At 38.8% G+C, this 18261-nt stretch overlaps 1 protein-coding gene across 7 annotated transcripts in view; it reads left to right on the top strand.

Annotated features, from left to right (window-relative positions):
• The window catches only part of SOX5 (SRY-box 5), a 640352-nt gene that overhangs the window by 415680 nt on the left and 206411 nt on the right, over nt 1-18261 (top strand). For all 7 annotated transcript variants that reach the window (XM_027905265.1, XM_027905273.1, XM_027905234.1 and 4 more), the window contains one exon: nt 4608-4818. In XM_027905265.1, the coding sequence (XP_027761066.1) occupies nt 4608-4818 (211 nt within the window). The remainder of the gene's footprint in view (nt 1-4607; nt 4819-18261) is intronic.

An 18261-nucleotide genomic window follows, 5' to 3' on the forward strand; every position in this document is an offset into this window, starting at 1 on the left:
TGCATCTCTAGATGAAGAAGGAAAAGATGAAATCTATTTAGAGCACTAAGAGATATTTTGGAAATTTCACCAAGTACAACCTGTTTCTTTTCATTAAGCCTTTCACTGTTCCTCTGTAGAACTGAAATAGGCCTCACTTGGACCCTGGAAACAGAAAGAGACAATTCGAAAGATACAGTTGGAATGAATAGTTTCTTTTAACAGCAAAATGTTTGCACTTTTTATGAGAGCAAGGGTAACATTGTGTAATCTTCAAAAAAGATATTGCTCAGTGAGGATAAGTCCATTGTCCAGTGACACGACTTTTCCTGTCAATCACAAAGGTGACAAGGGGGCTAGATTAAGTAAAGCTTGCCCAAGATTAACAAAGGAAGATTATTGACCTCATCCTGAAAGGGCAGAAGCCTGTTTTATCATTAAACCTTGGAAGAGGTATTTCCTCCATAGGTGGAAAGCTGTTTGGCAATATCGAGGCAACTTTCTTGTAAATGAATGAGTCTTCCCGTGGATTCTAGCTTGGAACAGAAGCAGAAGACGCGAAACGAGGGCCAGTTCCTTTTTTTGTTGCTGTCGTTGTGGGGGAAAGAAGGGCCTAGGGTGTTCACTTCAGGACAATCTGTGTAGGTCCTTGCCTGCCTTTCCGAAGTGGGAAGAGCGAGAAGCAGCAGCATCAGGTGTTGGTGAGTACAATCCCAGCTCAGAGTCGGAGGAAATGTTGTGCCAGCACACATTAGCAGAGCTATTCGCAATGCAAATGAACAATAGAGCCCCGTCCACCAAGCAGCTGCTAACTGCATAAAACTGTTACCGGGATTAACAGTGCCAGAGGCTGGAATGTAATCAAACTTGAACAGGTGAAATGGTTACGCAGCTGAGAGAGACTGTTTTACAGTAAAAGCGTGGTTTTCCACTGGTTTGGTGACCGATAGGTCTTTTGTGTGGCTTGATGGATTTAATTCTAAAGTGTCATTAGTAGATATTTATGTTCTTTAATACCACTCCTTACAGTGTTGTTGCTTTTCTCCCAGTTGAACTGAAAAAAAGTCATGTCGATTTGTCCTTTTAGAAAAGGAACCTGCTAAATCTTGCTTGTTGGGAGGGAACTTCCTTCTCAGAGGATTAATTTTAAACTGTTGCTGACATATCTTTCTTGCCATTAAGGATTTCTCCAAGTGTTTTCAAGGGGATAGTTAAGCTCTCATATGCAGTATCAGAGGATTTTCTTTACTAGAAGTTTTTCAGCTTTATACAACCGTTGACACAAGCAGGTTTTATGTGAAAGGATGGTTTCTTTTTACATGCTAGAGGTAAAAATCCAGACCCACTTTCTCCAGTAATGCCATAAGAAAGAGCAAATCAAGCAGAGGAATGTAAAGCGAAAGCCAAGATAACAGTTGCACGTTTCAGGTTGTTGTTCTGAATGACAGAATAAAAAGATCATGGACAAGTGGGGAAGACAGATTCTTGAGCTGGTATGCTAGAGGATACACGTTGAACTGTCTTCAACAGCAGAAGCTGATGTGTGCTCTCATCCGCTGGTATGGAAAGGAGAGGATCCCTCTTAGATTGCAAATCACGCAATGTATGTGTGATTGCTACAGATCTTTTTGAATGAATAATTCACTGGTGTACTGTAATTTAGCCCACTGAGATGTGATTGCAGCTGTTCCCCTACTGTATATGTGTTTTGATTAAGAGGAGTGTATCTTAAACCCCACAAGTGTATAAATAGCCCATGTATGTGATATACAAACACTGCATACATGCACACCTAACAAGAGCAGTCAAAGGAAACTTTTATTTTGGGGATGATTGCTCAGATGTATATTTTAGTATAAAATTTACCTTTAAAAAAAAATCTGTGTAGAACACTTCTCTTTCCTTTTTTTTAATACAGCTATCAAGTCTTTTTAACTGTTGTACTATATAAAGGCTTTTAGCCAACATTGTAGGAGAAGGATGTCTCTGTTATTAATGAGTTTATCATTCCAAAACCTTTGCAATATAAGAAATTACTTTTTTTGTGCCTGTTTTACAGATAGGAAACTGAAATGCAGACACGAAAGTGACTTTAAGCATGGTTCCACAGAACATCTGAAAGAATTAGGAATTGAGTATCCAGAACTCCTTTCATGATGCTTTGCTCACAGACAACTGCCTTGATCTCTCCACCCCACAATTCCTTTTCCCCAGAAAGTGAGACAGAGAAATTTGAGTAGTTTTGAAAATATTTGTGAGTTCCATTTGAAAGCCAAGCAATTTGTGATTCTGAAAATCATCTGATATTGCTTTACATAATATTGTGTTCTTACATGACTTCTCTTATAACAAACAGGTTTTCTACTCAGAATATGTTTGTACATAAAAAAACCCACTTGCTTGCACCTGAAATGTGCATGAGAACAGCAGTGATGACACCTGAGGTTTAGGCAGTTGTTGCAAGTACTTTGTGTCTGTGACCAGTGTGTGACATTAAGAAACACGAGTGAATGTCTTTGGGGCCTGCTTTGGATTAAAACAAGAAACTAATTCCTGGTCAAATGAGGAACAGTATTTAATATCCTATTAAATATCCTGTATTTAATTGATGGTACAGGTAGATTTAAAAACTGTAACTAATGATGGTATTTGGCATATCTGATTCAAAGTGTGAATAAGAAAGCAGCTTTTAAGATACTTCCTCATTTGGCCTTGTCTGTAGGAAAAAAAAAATTACCACTTGGTGATAATAGGTTTGAATCTTAGATAAAATCTGAACTGATGCTGAAGTTAACTATTTGCCTCATCTAGATTGGTGTTAAAAACTAGTTTATTCAGGTCTGTATATGGGGGGAAAAAATTGCATTTGGCTTCAATTAATTCTTGAAGTCCAGTGTTTGGAACTAGTAATTTTCCGTGTGCAAAATAAAAATGGAGGGAGCTGCAAGAAAAAAAGGAAAAAAAGGAGCATTTCTGTTGACTAGAGTCGGAAAATTTTTTAGGGCTTGGTCAAAAGCTCATTGACGTCAGTAGAAAGTCTCTCATTAACAGCACTGGGTTTGGCTTTTGGGGCATATGATGGCCCAGATTGTAATCTCAGTTAAATCCGATTCTGTTAGGGAATTTATTCACTAGTATAACACATTCAAGCTGCTCAAAACTATTTGCATTAAAAGTTTTCTTAAGCAAAGGTAATCTTTTTGCCACAACAAAGTAGTCTGCGAAAACAAATATATTTGTTATTGCACATCTTCTGTGTAGCTTTATTCAGATTTTATTGAGATAATTTTTAGCAATTTATGTTCTGTTTACAAAAATATACTTTTTTTTCCCTGAAATACTGTGGTTTATTAGAGCAGAGACATAAAAAATTGCTCAGAAAAAAATTATTATAATACAAATCACTAAAAACTGTGTGCATGTATATATATATTTGTATCACTTTCATACCCTATAAAATGAAAACAATTTAAAAATTATTACGACTTTTTCAGCCAAGTCTGTAACTCAGCTCACAAGATGATGCAGTGGCTTTTTTAGAAATAATATTCAATGAACATCTGGAGTACAAAAATGAAATAAGATAGTGAAAAAAAATACCTGGAAAATCAGATCAAAGTAAAAACTACACACTTTTATAGCGTTATATTTTATGCAGTGTATGTACTCTGCAGCAAGCTGCGTTTGGAGACACTGACCGAAGTTTTGCAGCTATAGATGGCACATGTTAGCAGAGGAAGAAATGAGTTTGAGAGACATGTAAGAAGCGTAGGGTATAACAGAGACATAAAAGGAATACGTGCAGAGAACATTGTTTTATGTTGGAGGAGGCGTGGAGGAGAAGGCTCTCACATTAATGAAGGCAAGTTTGAAGATGCTGGACCCAGTTTTGCTTTCCATTAAAATTAATGAGTAGACCTCTGTGGACTCTCACGTGAGGAGGGTTGTGTGTATGTTCCAGGAAGTCACAGAGTTTTGCCATTGTGCTGCCAGTGAAAGTCATTAGGACCCCCTTTGTGAAAAATACTGTCTCTATGAGAAATGAAGGTTTGAGGCAGAAGAAGAGAATAGAAAGAGAATTAGAATGCAGAAAGAAATTGCTTCGTCCTTTATAGATGGGAAACCTGCTTGAACTGTGAGTTAAAATAAGTCCTATGGCGAAGGGCATTTAGTATTTGGTTACTATTTTATTTCTTACAACAACTAGCCATCAAGGCATTAAGTACTTTATAAAGTCAGGAAATTAATGGTCCTTGTAAAAATTGAAGGTTTTTTTAAGAAGGAAAGTTGTAAAAGAACAAACAATTAAAGGTAATCAATACCATTGTTATTAGGAAACCTATGAGTACAACACTTCTCAATTAGGGAAAAACTGTATTTTATGTTTCTCTCTTGCAGGCTGATCTTTGTTCACTCCAGCCTGTAATCTTGGTTTATGCTTTATGGGAAGGCTTTGTTCTGGGTGTTTTTGAAGCATTGCATGCCTTTTTAAAGGTTTCAACAGAAGAACAAACAGCAATGAACTCAAAGCACAAAGGATTGTTCTTTCTTTCTTTACGTCTTTATTTTTTTTTCTTCTTCTTTAGGAAAAGAAAGAAATGTTTCATCTTGTTTTTCTCCCCTTTCAGGAAGTTGATGGCAATAAAGTGATGTCTTCATTTGCCCCGCACAACTCATCTACCTCACCCTTGAAGGCAGAAGAAGGTGGGCGTCAGAGTGGAGAGTCATTGTCCAGCACAGCCCTGGGAACCCCAGAAAGGCGCAAAGGGAGCCTAGCGGATGTTGTAGACACCCTTAAGCAAAGAAAAATGGAAGAGCTCATCAAAAATGAGCCAGAAGGTAAGGCCTGGGAAACTGGCCAAAATTTTCTATTTTCTTTTCTTTTCTCCTGATTCTTTGGGTATGTATACTTTTTAATCTTCCCATTTTCTGCTCTGTTTGCTTTTCCTTCATAGCAAAATTGAAGTAAAAACCTCGTAGTTCTTGTCTACATTAGAGATAAATTTCAGCAATATCCCATCATAGCTAACATTTTTAGCTTTTCCCAAATAAGAGTCTAGTGGTCTTTTTGTCACAGTTGCAACAGACACAGCTCCTCAATTTGGATGCAATGAACCAGTTTTGATTGCCTGATTGCTTTTACTCCACTCCTTCCCTCTCCCCCATTTATAGAGCTAAAAACAGTGTTATCAGGAGTGTCAGTGTTTTTTGTGAAATTATCTAGTGGGCATGTCATTATTTGAAAGGTAAGAAGTTAAACTGGGAATTCACGAAAGCATTTCTGTTGAGCACATCATCCTCTGTAGTGTAGGTGCTATACAAACACAGTACAGACCTTCTCTGCATTATGTCTGGCCAGCAAGTTTCAGCCTTGGCATGTAGGTAGAATTTCTGGGGAATTGGTTTCTTCTTGAGACCGTATGTCCAGTCCGTGATGGTGGCACTCGGGCTCTGGGGGCTGAGACTTGGACCAACCATCTCACCTCTGAGAAGCCACAGAGCACCTTTCCTTTGAGCAAGAATTTTAATTTTTGCCTATTTGGAGCAGAGTCAAGGCCCTAACTGTGAGGTGAAGTTCTCACTACATTCTCCATAGGTATCCAGCATGCTTTCCGGATTTTTGGGGCACTTTTGGGCCCTGCTGCACAGTAACGAGACTGTATTTTCATTTACACTCGCCTGTCCTGTTGTGAAAATGTATTTCAAATGTTTAAAAACGTGGCCCTCAGAGGTCCCTTCAGTGTGGAAGCATGAATTGACAGTACCTACAAGAAAATTTTAGCACAACCTGCATACTGGAATGAAAATATGAATGCAAACACAAGCACATTGTCACATACCTGAGCATGACAGGATTGTAAATGAGTCTTTTCTTGACTGGAGCACACAGGGTCTGCTGGGAAGCAAATTCTTTGTCCAAGCATTTTTTTTGAAATGTTACTTACATTGTTTCTTTTGCATTTACATTGACTTAGTAGTCGGTGCCATAACATACCTTGTGCCTTTGGACGGAAAAGACTGGGGTGGGGTGGGGTGGGAAGGAGACCAGGCTTTTATCTGAGAGAGAGGAAAGAACAGGGGGTTCTGGGCAATGTATAAATACTCCGTGTATGAGGTTTCACAAGCTCCATTAAGGAAAGGCCACAGATAGACATGAGAATGGTTACAGAGCTTATGCATTATCTCAGCCCTACTAAAATGAAAATATACAGTACAAACAAAAGATCTACATCTTTGTGAAGAGATTGGGAGAGAGAGGAGGGGGAGTAACTGAATGTTGGGCTTTGCAAATGCATGCAACAAAAAATCTTTTCTTCCCTCTAGCCATTGTTCTATTGTCTTTCAAAGGCCATTAAATTGAACAGCAGGTTGTGATGAAAATTTCATTAAGCCCTAGTTAAATCATTATGAGGGTGCCATATTCATGTCTCTGCTTACTCCCCATCCAGGAAAAAATGAATAGGAAAGAGTTGGGCTTTTTTTCCCTTTCTCCTTAAAAGCAAACTAACAAAAGTTCAGAAGTTAGAAGAGAATGGGAAATGGGACATGAAACAAAAGGAGGCCAGAGAGGTGAGCTAGCTAGGAAGAAAATTAGACTTGCATAAGAGCATTGAAAGGTGGTGAGGGACAAATACATCATTTTGACAAGTCACCCTCCCCCTTCCCTTCAGCCAACATGATTGTTTTTAGAGTGGCTAATTAAAAAATATATATTTCTGGGTGCAGATGGCAAGACTGTTCTTAGAGATCCTCCACAAATATGAATCTTTTTCCCTAAATGAGGTATGTACTGATGGAAGCACAATGTCTCTCTCTCTGTTTGAACTCCAGCAGAAAATTATTGTCATGTCTTCTTCATGTAGTGCTAAAGTAAAGTTGTCAGTCATCACTGGTTGCTAGTCAGGTAATTAGCATATTAATGAATTTCCCCATGAATAAGATGTTACAAGTGGGAATCTTTGATAGTACATGTAGGTAACAATTCAGCAATTTGTGATCACTGTGTATTTCAGTAATAGTTTTTAGTCTTCCTAGTTTGTGGAGCTTTGTAAGATGAACACCGAGAATCTTGGTTAGCTTTGCTGCATTATGTCAACAAAAATAATATAATACTTTATTTCCCTTTGGGAAGAAAGGGAAACATTTGCACCAGTAGTTGAGGTTTAATTAAATCAATTTCCTGTGAATCTTTCAAAGACCAGATATGAGCCGGATTCCCATTTCTCTATGTACTCAAAAGTTTATATATTATTTAACTTGTACAATGGGCTATGTTTGCTCTCTTTTTATTGTTTGAAATTGTCTTCTGAATTACTGTGGGAAACGTGCTTTTCAAGCATTCTTTAAAACGGCCTGTTTCTTCAAAATCAGAAAAACAGAGAAGGGCTGGGTAGACAACTTTAGGTCATCATCCATGTATCAGTCAGGGAAAGGAATTCTCTTTTCTGAAACTGGTTTTGAGGCCAAGTGAGATATTCCAAAATACTGATAACAAGTTTGACTGTTTTTAAGAATATTTATTGATACTGGCAGAGGTTTTTCTTAAATTATGTTTGTTAGAAAATAAGAATAAAAAAATTAGTAAATTCTGTCAGTAAAGGACAAGGATTTTTACATTATGTGTGCATTAGATAAACACATACGTGTACTCACGCATGAGCTGACAAGGGAAGCATCACTCTTCATATAAATGGTTTCCATGTTGATTTATTGTATATGTGCCTTTGGTTAATATGCCTTGTAGGAAACCATGCTACCTACTTTCCCAAAGCTTGTCACTTCCTTTTCCTCCTTGGATATGTGTATGAGTTCTGGTTTTATTTTTTGTTTTGTTTTCATAGGGGTTTATACTTAGCTCTAAAGCTCCATGCTTTTTCCTCCCCCCCCCACCTTTAAACTTGCCATTTTACCCTTGCTGTATGAAAGTATGTGATTGACAATGAGTCATGCTGACACAGAGACATGGAGTGTTTCAGTGAATCTAAAACTTGTGGAATTTTACTCGTTACTAATACAGTGCTCATTTTTATTCTCTCAAATTCTGTGGAAAATCCTTATATGCAGCTTTAGTATTCGGCCCCCAAAGGCATAAACCTATTACTGAAGTCACACAATGTTATTTTACATGAAACATTCTGTCCTTTCTAACTTGAACTTCAGAAGAGGAGTCAGTCCCCTTTTATTCCTGGTATACAATAATGAAGATAATGGAGTGGGTTTGGAGGAGCCTTATACACTGTGACAGACCTCAAGCCCTTGCCCTGAGGGTCATCTGCCGACCACAGGATTCCTTTTGCAGCTAAAATCATTAGGCGAATGAGATACAGGCATGTTTTTCTTCTGTTTTCTTCAGGCATCAGAGGATGGCAGAGACTCTCTGTCTGTCTGTTCTCCTCATTTGTAGAAATGAAATGGAAATCTCTTTGAAGTCACTGAGCTTGACACAAGTTTGTGAAAGCAAAGACCAAAGCAACCACTTAGCTTTTTCTTGCACTATTAATGGGATTGGATTGCTGTATTTTAATTTATGGCCTCTGCTTGTGCAAAATTAAATCTCTGAAATCTGTGTAGCCTTTCCCCTAAACGTATGGCTTGGCTTCTGGAAGAGAAATAGGCAAACAAGTAAATTCTCTCCTATTTTTAGCATAAGCCAGAGTACTCTTTGGCTCTTTACATCTCCTAACTTTTAATTAAGAATCAATCTTCTTTTTCTATTTTGCCAGTATATATTTGTACCAGGTTATATATCTGTCTCTTTATCTTTAAAACCTACGTAGTCTATTTGCTGAGGCCAGATCCATATTATTGTACAGAATTCGTGGGAATTCTGCATAAAGAGGATCATATGGGTCATCTACGTGACCACAGAGACTGCACGTATGAGCGTGTGCACGTGTGGGTACAGTCAGTCATCTGCATGGCTCATTCTTCTGTGTTGAGAACCTCTGAAACTCAATTCAGCTGGGCTGTTTAAATAAATACTTTGAATTTTCTATAAATACATGTACACAGATATATCTATACAGCATGTATTCTATATATTTAGACATAAATACATATAAACATGCACTCTTAAGAATTGCATATATATATATATATATATCTATAGGGTTTCATATTTTTCCTATTCCAGAATTTCAGTGTAGTAGTCTTTAGGTCTTCTGAGTAGGAACAATTCATCTCAACTGTTTATTAAGAAGGTAATGTGTGTGTTTGCAGTGCTTTAACAGGCAATGTGAGTACTAGAATGTCATGTATTATAGTATGCAGCAATACTGTAAGTAACTACTTGTCAGAAAAAAAGGGATGAGAAAGGCCTCTCGGGCATGATTTTTGTCTTCTGAATGTCTCCCAAAGGCTATTTGTATTTGATGTTTAAGTTTACATTATAAATCACAACACCTGTTCATGTACTAATTTAAATGGCTGTTGTTTAAGCAGTTCTGTGGTCTGTAAAAGTGAACTGTGCTGAATTCAGGCTCTCTAGTTGAAATAAGCTCCCAGAATACCTCCTAATATTATCAAACTTCTAATCAACATATCTTGTAAAGAAATCAAGAGGTCTCCCTCTTCTTAAGACATAAATTCCAAAGCAGGCCATTAATGGGCGTAGGAAGGGTGCCCTTTGAAATGCAGACTCTTTTTAAATCACATCTGATGAGATGGGAAGAAATAAAGTGCACAGATTCAGGAAAAGCCTAAGGATACTGTAATTGGTTGGGGTTTGAAATTCTTTTATTTGGTTCTTCACTGTCCCTTTGACAGAGTACGTGTTGAAGAGGCTTTGTAATGCTTTTCCACTGAAGGACAAACAAGGATACTTGGCAGTTGAGTACTTTTAAGTTTTGTTCATACGCTCCTGCTGCTGTGGAAGGATGGTTCGGGTGCCTTGTGGTTCCACGTTCACCCTTACAGTCTGTCACCAGAAAACGTGTCTTGTCTTGTAGAGCAAACCAGCGTCAAACTTCCATGCTCTTCTTTCAAAGACCCTGCCATATGGAAATATGCCTTCATATACTGCTGATACAAATAAAAAATAATTAAAAAAAATTTAAAGATGAGGCTTATAAAATAGGCCTGTGTGAAGAGAAGGCACTGTTAAATACTGTAGTAGCTTACGCCTTTATTAACAAGTGCTTTAACTCTAGAACAGAGGTAGGCTAGGTTTGAAGCCTTGCCAGCTCTCACTTGGTCAAAGTGAAGTTTATTCATTTGTCGCCTTCAGTTTTTAAGTGTTTTCCTTCCTAACAGTTTAGCCTGATAGTCACGGTTTATTTCAGTGGATGTTTTCAAAATTTGCTTAGATTCCCTTCCAAGTCTCTCTTGCTTGCATCCTCAAAGGTTTGTAGCTTTTGGATTTTTCTTTTCTCTTTTGATAAAGGCATCTGAGGTGCTGATACTGCATCTTAAATATAGAAGAAAGCATTATGGTCAAGTGAGATAGAGGAAATTTGTGCTTTTGGAGAGAAGATGCAGTCCCTCTCCCCCTCCCTGTTTTAGAATGAAAGCCTTCTCTGATGAATCTCTATAATTAAAATTTCTTTCTAGGCTACGTTCACTCCATAATATTGGACAAGCAGGAGCCAAAGCAAAATGCTTTATCTTTTCACTTCCCATATTTAACAGTGCAGCGTATAAGTGGTTCACCAAGACAAAAATAATTATTTGGGCTCCTATCTACCCCTAATTCTCCAGGTAGCCAGACTCCTCACTAGCCTTGATTTGTTTCAATAGGGGTTTTCAAAACTTGCTGTCACTCTTGCCCCCATGCTGTTTTGATGTGCCTGTTTCCCCTGATGTATTCCAGTTAGATCAGTTTGGCTTCGGTTTTTGTGCCTTTTCTCTTTTCATTTTTTATTACTTTATTATTTTATTTTTATTTCGCCCTCCCCTGGAAAAGCCATTAGCTTTCTGAGCTTCATTTCAACCCTTGGATAACTGCTGGAGAAACCTCTGACCCAGACTGTAATATACAAATATACATGAGGGATTGTGCCAGCTCTTTCTGTATGCTCGTGTGCCGCAGCTTTTGGGGATGTCATTTATTCAAGAGTGAAGAGCGAGCCACCTGTTTCTCGGGCCTCTTGTCCTTCATATTAAAGGTTCAAGCCCTTGCTGAATAGTAACATCTTAATCTGGGCAACATACACAACATTTAGCCAAAACCTATTTGTCGAGCTAGCAGGATTTGTGGGATTTTTTTTTCCCCTCTCTCTTACCCCCGAGGCGCTTGTCACGACCGTGCATATTAAAATTAATCAGACCTCCCAGGCTTGTGTGACTGTGTGGTTTAACATGAAGAAGTGGATATCAAGCATTTGCCCTAATTAAATAGGCCTGCTTGGTTTTGTTCTAGTGGATGCTTGGTCTTTTTTTTAATAAGAGCTGCTTACGGAGGAGGCACGGCCAGCTCTAGAGTTAGTGGAGAGCTCACTTCAAAGTTTGGCCCACCACCTGCGCCCAGGATGCTGAGACCTGAAGGGCTCCCCACGTTCTTTCTTAACAGCACAATTTGTGGGAAGTAAGTGGAGGGGGAAGGGGAGAATACGGCCAAACGAGTGAGAGAGCGATCAGGGAAGGAGAGGCGAGGAGCTGGGATAAGCATGTGGATTGGCTTTTTGAAGTTGATTAAGATGACCTGTCATCCTGTCTGATTAGCTTTAGATCTCAGTCTGTGCCATGAGCTATTCACAAGGCTGTCTTGTGTCTTCTGTTTACCAGAAGCAAGGGAAAGCCTCTAGTATGGCAAGGAGCAACATTTGCAGCAACTCCCACTTGCTTGTTTAGCTAATGAAGTAGCCTTGTAAAAACACTCTTAAGTTTGAAGCTGTTGCCTACTTTTATTAGTTATGTGTCTGTTTAACGTTGATATTTTTAAGGTGGTTTGAGGTTTGCTGGTTTTACACAACTATACACATCTCCTGCATTGTACATAAGCTGTACTGGGAAGATATAATTCCTTTCATCATCTTTTCTTTTACAATTTAATTGTGTTGTGGTTTCTGTGTTGCCTCAGGAGAAAACATGCTATATGTGTGTGATTTCTATACTGCAATGTATAGTTTCAAAAAGTGCTCCAAAACCAAATAAGGGAGAGTTGGGAGCTCTCCACCCTAAACACCCTAAAACCTGTTAAATAGTAATTAAGGACTGATACCATTTAGCAATTCAACAAGTTAATTTTAGCCAAAAAATAGTAGAAAATTTGGAACAGTCAACATTTTTAGACAAAATGTTTCATTGGAAATGATATTTTTTGTTTTTAAATGTTTAAGATGATTAATCTGAAAGAGAAATGAAAACATTTCAATTAGGATTAAATAAAACATTTTGGGTCAGGTGGAAACAGCTTTTCCCCTGACTTGGTTTGGCAGCTGAAATGAAAAAAAAATGCAAACTAGTCAAATAAAAATGAGTTGCAAAACCTGGTGAAGTTCTGGGGGTGTTTCTCTATCTAATGACCTGAGGAGGACAAATGATCTGTTGTTATAAAGACACTTAAATACATCTGAATGGTTATGTGCTGTGGGTTTGAGGGTAAACTGTAATATTTTAGTCAGAAAAGGTTTCAAAATTCAGTTTTCCCTAAACGTGCAAATTTCTGTGCTTTCTGAAGCCTCAAGTCAGCAAAGTTTTGCAGCATGCAGGGCATTTTATTTTGAAAATGACTTCAGGAGTTTATCATACTTCATATGCTAGACGTTCTGGGCATGTCTTTGCAGCAGAAACCTCTGAGTCTCTTCTAGAGGGCCTAGAAATCTGCAGTGGTTACACTCCAGAATTTGATTGTGCCTTCTACTAAAATTCTTGCAGTCCAGTGCACAAGCAAAAAGCAAATCTTTATTCATCTGTTTCCATAACAGTTTAAATTGCTGAAGTAAAACCCAGCAGTTGGGATGATTCTCCATTGATTTAAAAATTTATTGCACATCCATGCACTAACTCATTCCTGTCTTTCTCTTCCTCTCACGGTGTTACTATTTCTATTTTATTTTTAATTTCAAACCTTGGCACAACCCAAATGTAAAGAACCATATTGACACTGCCAAGCATCTGTCTGGTGCTTGACAGCATCATAGAAACCCTTCCACTGTTTCATCTGGGTTGCTATTGGTTATTTAACAACACAATGCAAACGGTGCAGTGTGGGTGTATGTGAAAAGGAAAGAAAGGTTGAGGTGGGGGGAAGGAGCCCTGTATGAGTAAATATGTCTTTCATCACATCTTTTGTTTGGTTTGTTTGCTGTGCTCTATTCAGTAGTCAATAGAAGTTGCTTGATGGTTCTGCAAAAGGGTAAGAAACCTTTTCTTAAACTTTTATCCTCCTGCTTTTGTCTCAGCCCATGAAGTTTTCTGCTTTTGTTTCTCTTGCCCTGCTTTATTGTCACCTGTCTGTTGTGGAAGAGTTTTTGTCATTACTGTTTATCTGAAGTGACGTAAGCTGATACTTATGAAACCCTCCTCACTGAGGAGTACAGGTGAAGTGGAATTTAGAGAGCTTATGAAAGCTTTACTGCAGCGGTCTTTGGGGCAATGGAGTTCTTTCAAGCTTGAGTTTTAATTTATTTATTTAGCCAGGGGATGAAAGTGAAGAGTGAGTGAAGAGAAGAGTCAGTCTCTGCTTTCTGCTGAAGAATGCCCTTTTAGCACTTGTGCAGCTTGGTAGGGCTTTCTGAGATGTTTAGCCGTGATTTAATTCGTATTTAAGATCTCTCCTCCCAGCACATTAATATAATGTCAATGTAGAATGCATTGCATGGTGTAATTACTGGAGAGAGCAGTAGTTGGGAAAACAGACGGTAATTGAACACATGGCTGTTTATTACAACAGGACAGTGCTCCTACGCTGGTATTTAGGGCATTAATAGGGAAGAATTGATTTGTTGTTTTAAGATGAATTCAATCACTGTTGCTCAGGCCTTTGTTTGTTCAGGCCGAGTTATGCTTTGTTTGTGTTATGTGCCCAAGAGGTTTACACACCACAGCATGGCATTAGTCATGCAGAGGGCTTGGGAGCAGAGAGCCATTTAAATGAACAAAGGACATTTTTCTTTTTGGCTCTGTTTATCTTCCTCTCTAGTTTTGTTACCCCCTAATCTATCTCCATCTCTCTCTCCCTCTTTCTCCCCCCTCCTTTCCACCCCAAGCATTTCTGATCAATGCAGAGGTCCTCCTGCTTTCTTCTTTCCCCCTCCTCCTTATTCACCCTCCTGAAGGCAAATGGAGCTGTGATTGACAGGTGGCAACACGGGGTTGTGGCACTGGTGTAAATAGAAGTGGTGGCTCCCAAGTTTGTGCAAGGAAGAACTGGGGCTGGGGGGGAGAAGCATTCAACTGGGAGGAAAATTAATGCTTTCAAAGCAAGCGGGCAGAGCAGGAATGAGGTGTGATACCTTGTGCCTCGGCTCTGGTGGTTTTGAACAAGGGAAATGCAGCACCTTTTGTGGCTCCTGATGGCCTGTGCTCCGGATGAGCCCTGTGCAGGGCATATCCTGGGATCAAATGAGCTTTTTTGCCCTCTTCTCCTCACTGATGAGAGTCGGGGGGGAGGAAGAGAGAACCGTATGACTGAAGTTGAATCCCTGGTCTCCCTGTTGTGAGCGATGTGGTTTGTATTTTAGGCTCAATTGTGCTTGAGAGGAATCTCGTCTTTATTTACTTCTGAGTGTGGGAGAGTTAATAGACACTTCAGAGTGATGTGGGCCAAACTCTGCTCTCGGGTTTAAGTTCACCACTCCCACCGAATACGCAAAAGCTGTAAGAAGGCAACATTTGACCCAGTATAGGATTTGTAAAGAACCCAACGTGACTTGTTTTTTTATCCCTCTACAGACAGGGATTAGGCCTATTCCTAGAAGGAGCAGCACTAAGAGAACTGAAAGGTAACAACAACAGGAAAGTCTGTGCAGTCATTAGTTGGTAGAAACTTGTATTTCCTATGTGGTCAGATACTTGTATCTATGTACAGTAGTGCATGATGAATTAGCACCAAGACTTGCCTTTTGGAGGTATAGAAAGTACTGGCTTACACAGCACAAGGAAGAGGAGGTACAGATGTGGGACATGGAAAGCTAGATTCTTCCTATCAGGGAGAAATAACAATTCAGCACATGTGTTCATACACCACAATGTGCAGGGAAGGATGTGAACCTGTGTTCTTCATCTGGGCCTTTTAGCCGTAACTAATTAAATTACTGAATCTCCAAATAAATAGTAGACATGCAGGAGATGGCAACTAGACATAAAGTCCAGCAGTGACTGCAGTCATCCCTGTACTCATAGGCAGTTGGTTGTGTATGGGGCATGCCAGTTGGCCATTACTTCTTAATAATTTCTAAATATCTAGGAAGTGCAGTTGCATATGCCCAAAGGAAAATTTAATTCCCACCTGAGAAAAAGCCCAAACATTTATTGTGTTGCACTGCCAATAAGAAAGAATGATCACAGCTAAAGATTTAACAGCCTCAAAGTTACCACTGGTGTCCAAGTGCTTTATCAGAAAGGAAAGTGTCTCTCCCGACTTGGAAGTGGTTATCCAAGTGTCCTGTTTTTCCAGTATAGTTTGGAATGTTGCACTAGTTTTGTACTGTAGATTAGCCCACACAATCTTAAGGTAAATAGTCCAGAGACAAAGATCACAAGGAAGAAGAAAGCCTCTCGGTTTTGTACGCACTCTGATGGCTTTTTGCTAAACCATTTTTTTTCTTTTCTGTTTTGCCCACAACACATATCCCATTCAGTAACTGAGCATCTTATCTCCCACAGAGTCAGGCACCAGGGGAAAAAAATGAAAAAGCAAAAAAAAAAATCGACTAACCAGAAAAATGGTTTCAACTGTAGTCATTACTGTGTATTCATTTGATCCTGTGAGATCGCTGTCTTGTTGCAAAGTGTAAAGCATGTTAATGTATTTTTGCTGGGATATCTATATATGAGACTTAAATAAAGCCAAGTATTTCCAAATAGTTCTATTTCCTTGTATATGAAATTAATATATGAAGATGAAACTAGAGGACAGCAGGCTTTTGCTAATGATTGTCAGCTGCAACAATTCTGGATTCCACACTGAGCTCATGTACAGCCTTAATCAGCAGTGCTGTTTAACTAAATATGGAGACATTTCACTGAAGATTATTTTATTTTAAGTCTTTTTTATGCATTTCCTCTAGCTGTGTCATCTAATTGGTTCACAGCTCCTGTGAAGCTTTGGGGTATGGGATGCATATCCAGGAAAAATGCATTCTTCTTTAACTAGTTTGGCCAAGTCAATCCTGTCTGAGTTCAGATGAATTAGGAAGCTGTCACTGGGAATCATTCTGTAACTAAACATAAAATTATTCGATGAATAATACACATGATGTAGGGGTTTAGGCTATACCTTGTTCTTTCTGCTGAAAAACAAATGCAGTCCTTTTGAGATGATCATGAGGTTTTTTTATTGTTTTATTGCTAGGCAGGTTACTGAATGGGGGAATGTTACACAGGCAATGACTCCATATTTCAAAGTAATGGGGACCACAGAAGACAAAAAGACAAAATATTTAGAGGTGCTTTCTTACACTGCCAGACTGCAAAATTTGCCCAGTTTTCCTAATGTAAACTCGTTTTGTTGGTTGTTGGTTTTGTCCTGGCCTTATGCCATTAATGTAGCATGGAGCAAACTGCCATTAAAGTGCTAGAGAGAGAGAGTTCAGCTGCCAGTTCCATTTCATCCTTGGTTTCTCACAAGTTGTTGCTAACAATTGATCTACTTATGTTGGACATTATAAATGTTCACCAGAAATCAGACTATATCTACCAACCACCAGACTCCTGAGTATTTTCAGGAGCAAATGAGGTGCAATATGGCTGTGTTTTTACCTCATCTGCTTCAGCTCTTGTAGTAGATGAGTCCCTGTAGACATGAAGGCAGGTGAAAAAGCATCAAAAAGAGGAGACTGAAGATGCCTGCTGCATCTGAGTAAAGAGGCACCACTGTAGGAGAATGAAACAAAGTGAAAATTTTTTTAAGCTTTTCAGTATAACTCTTCAAGGAGGTTAAAAGATGTGCTCTAGTATTCTTCAGATCTTCTCCCTTAGGATGCACCTTTGCGATCTGATTAATCTTGAGATAGTGAAAATACTGGTGGGGATTTGTTTGTTTGATCCATTATTTTTTTCTTGCAGAATCTTGTTCCTACCAGAAGGGCACTGGGATTGTTTAGGCAATCCCAGGTAGCTTTCCTCCCAGGCTGAATGCAGTCCATAAAGCTGTCAGTTCTTTAGCTTAATACTGGGTCTTAGTGTATTAATTCAAGGCTTTCAGTGATCTAGGACACAACATGTGCCAGGAGTGGGAACTAAAATTAGAGGCAGACTTTTGGCTGTGAGAGCTGCTTGAGGCTACTTGGGGTGAAAGAGGAGGGAAGAGGCCTGACGTCAGTCACAGCCCAAGGACTGTGACATGTCCAAAGCATCCCCCCAAAGCAGATACAGGTTTTTCTGCAACACACACTGTAGGGAATGACCCTTTCTTTTTTTTTAATTATCCCACTCACTGATACATCGCTCGGTGGTTCATTTCAATCTCCAGCTTCTTGTGAAAAGCTCCCTTAGTTCACTTGCTACAGCAAAGTCCAGGTCTTGCTATACTGGGATTGTGATTTCCCCCCACGCTCTAAAAGAAAGTCAGATAGCTGCTAATCTTCTGTAACATGCACCTAAAAAAACTGAAACAAAGTGAAATTCTTATGAAGGATTCTAAGTTTCCATTCATAGAAAGCGACTCTTGATGATGTAAGCTCATGGTTAAAAAAGAAAAGATTAGGAGAAATAGAGCTGAGCGAGAGGAAAATTGCTTCTTCCTCCTTCTCTTTAGTGAATGTATTTTATTATGTAAAATTTTATGTTGTTGGTTGTATGTGAGAATCATTTCCCTGTAATTTTTTTTTAATATATCATAATTCTGTTAAGGACTATGAATGAGGAATAATTGGGCATTATTGTTTGGTTATGTAGATTATCTTGTGATCCTTTCATGTTTACTTCATTTAAACTGTCGATACTGTTCTTGCCATGTAGAAATAATGACTGTGTTTCTTCATGAATATGAGATTGCAGGGACCTTGTTTTAAATTGCTGTAGCACTTGTTCCTCCTCTGTGATTATTTCAGGCCATCTGAAACATATTCTTTCTTTTTGAAAAGAGAAATAGTCAGAAGCACAAGTTCATAGACATTTCATCTTTACTGAAACATCTTCAGTCTTTACCTTATCCTGGCTTCTCTCTTTCTAATAAAGTCA

Source organism: Empidonax traillii, unplaced genomic scaffold (assembly GCF_003031625.1).
Source record: "Empidonax traillii isolate 1590-97213 ecotype Southwest subspecies unplaced genomic scaffold, ASM303162v1 scaffold25:size3598162, whole genome shotgun sequence".
Taxonomy (NCBI): domain Eukaryota; kingdom Metazoa; phylum Chordata; class Aves; order Passeriformes; family Tyrannidae; genus Empidonax; species Empidonax traillii.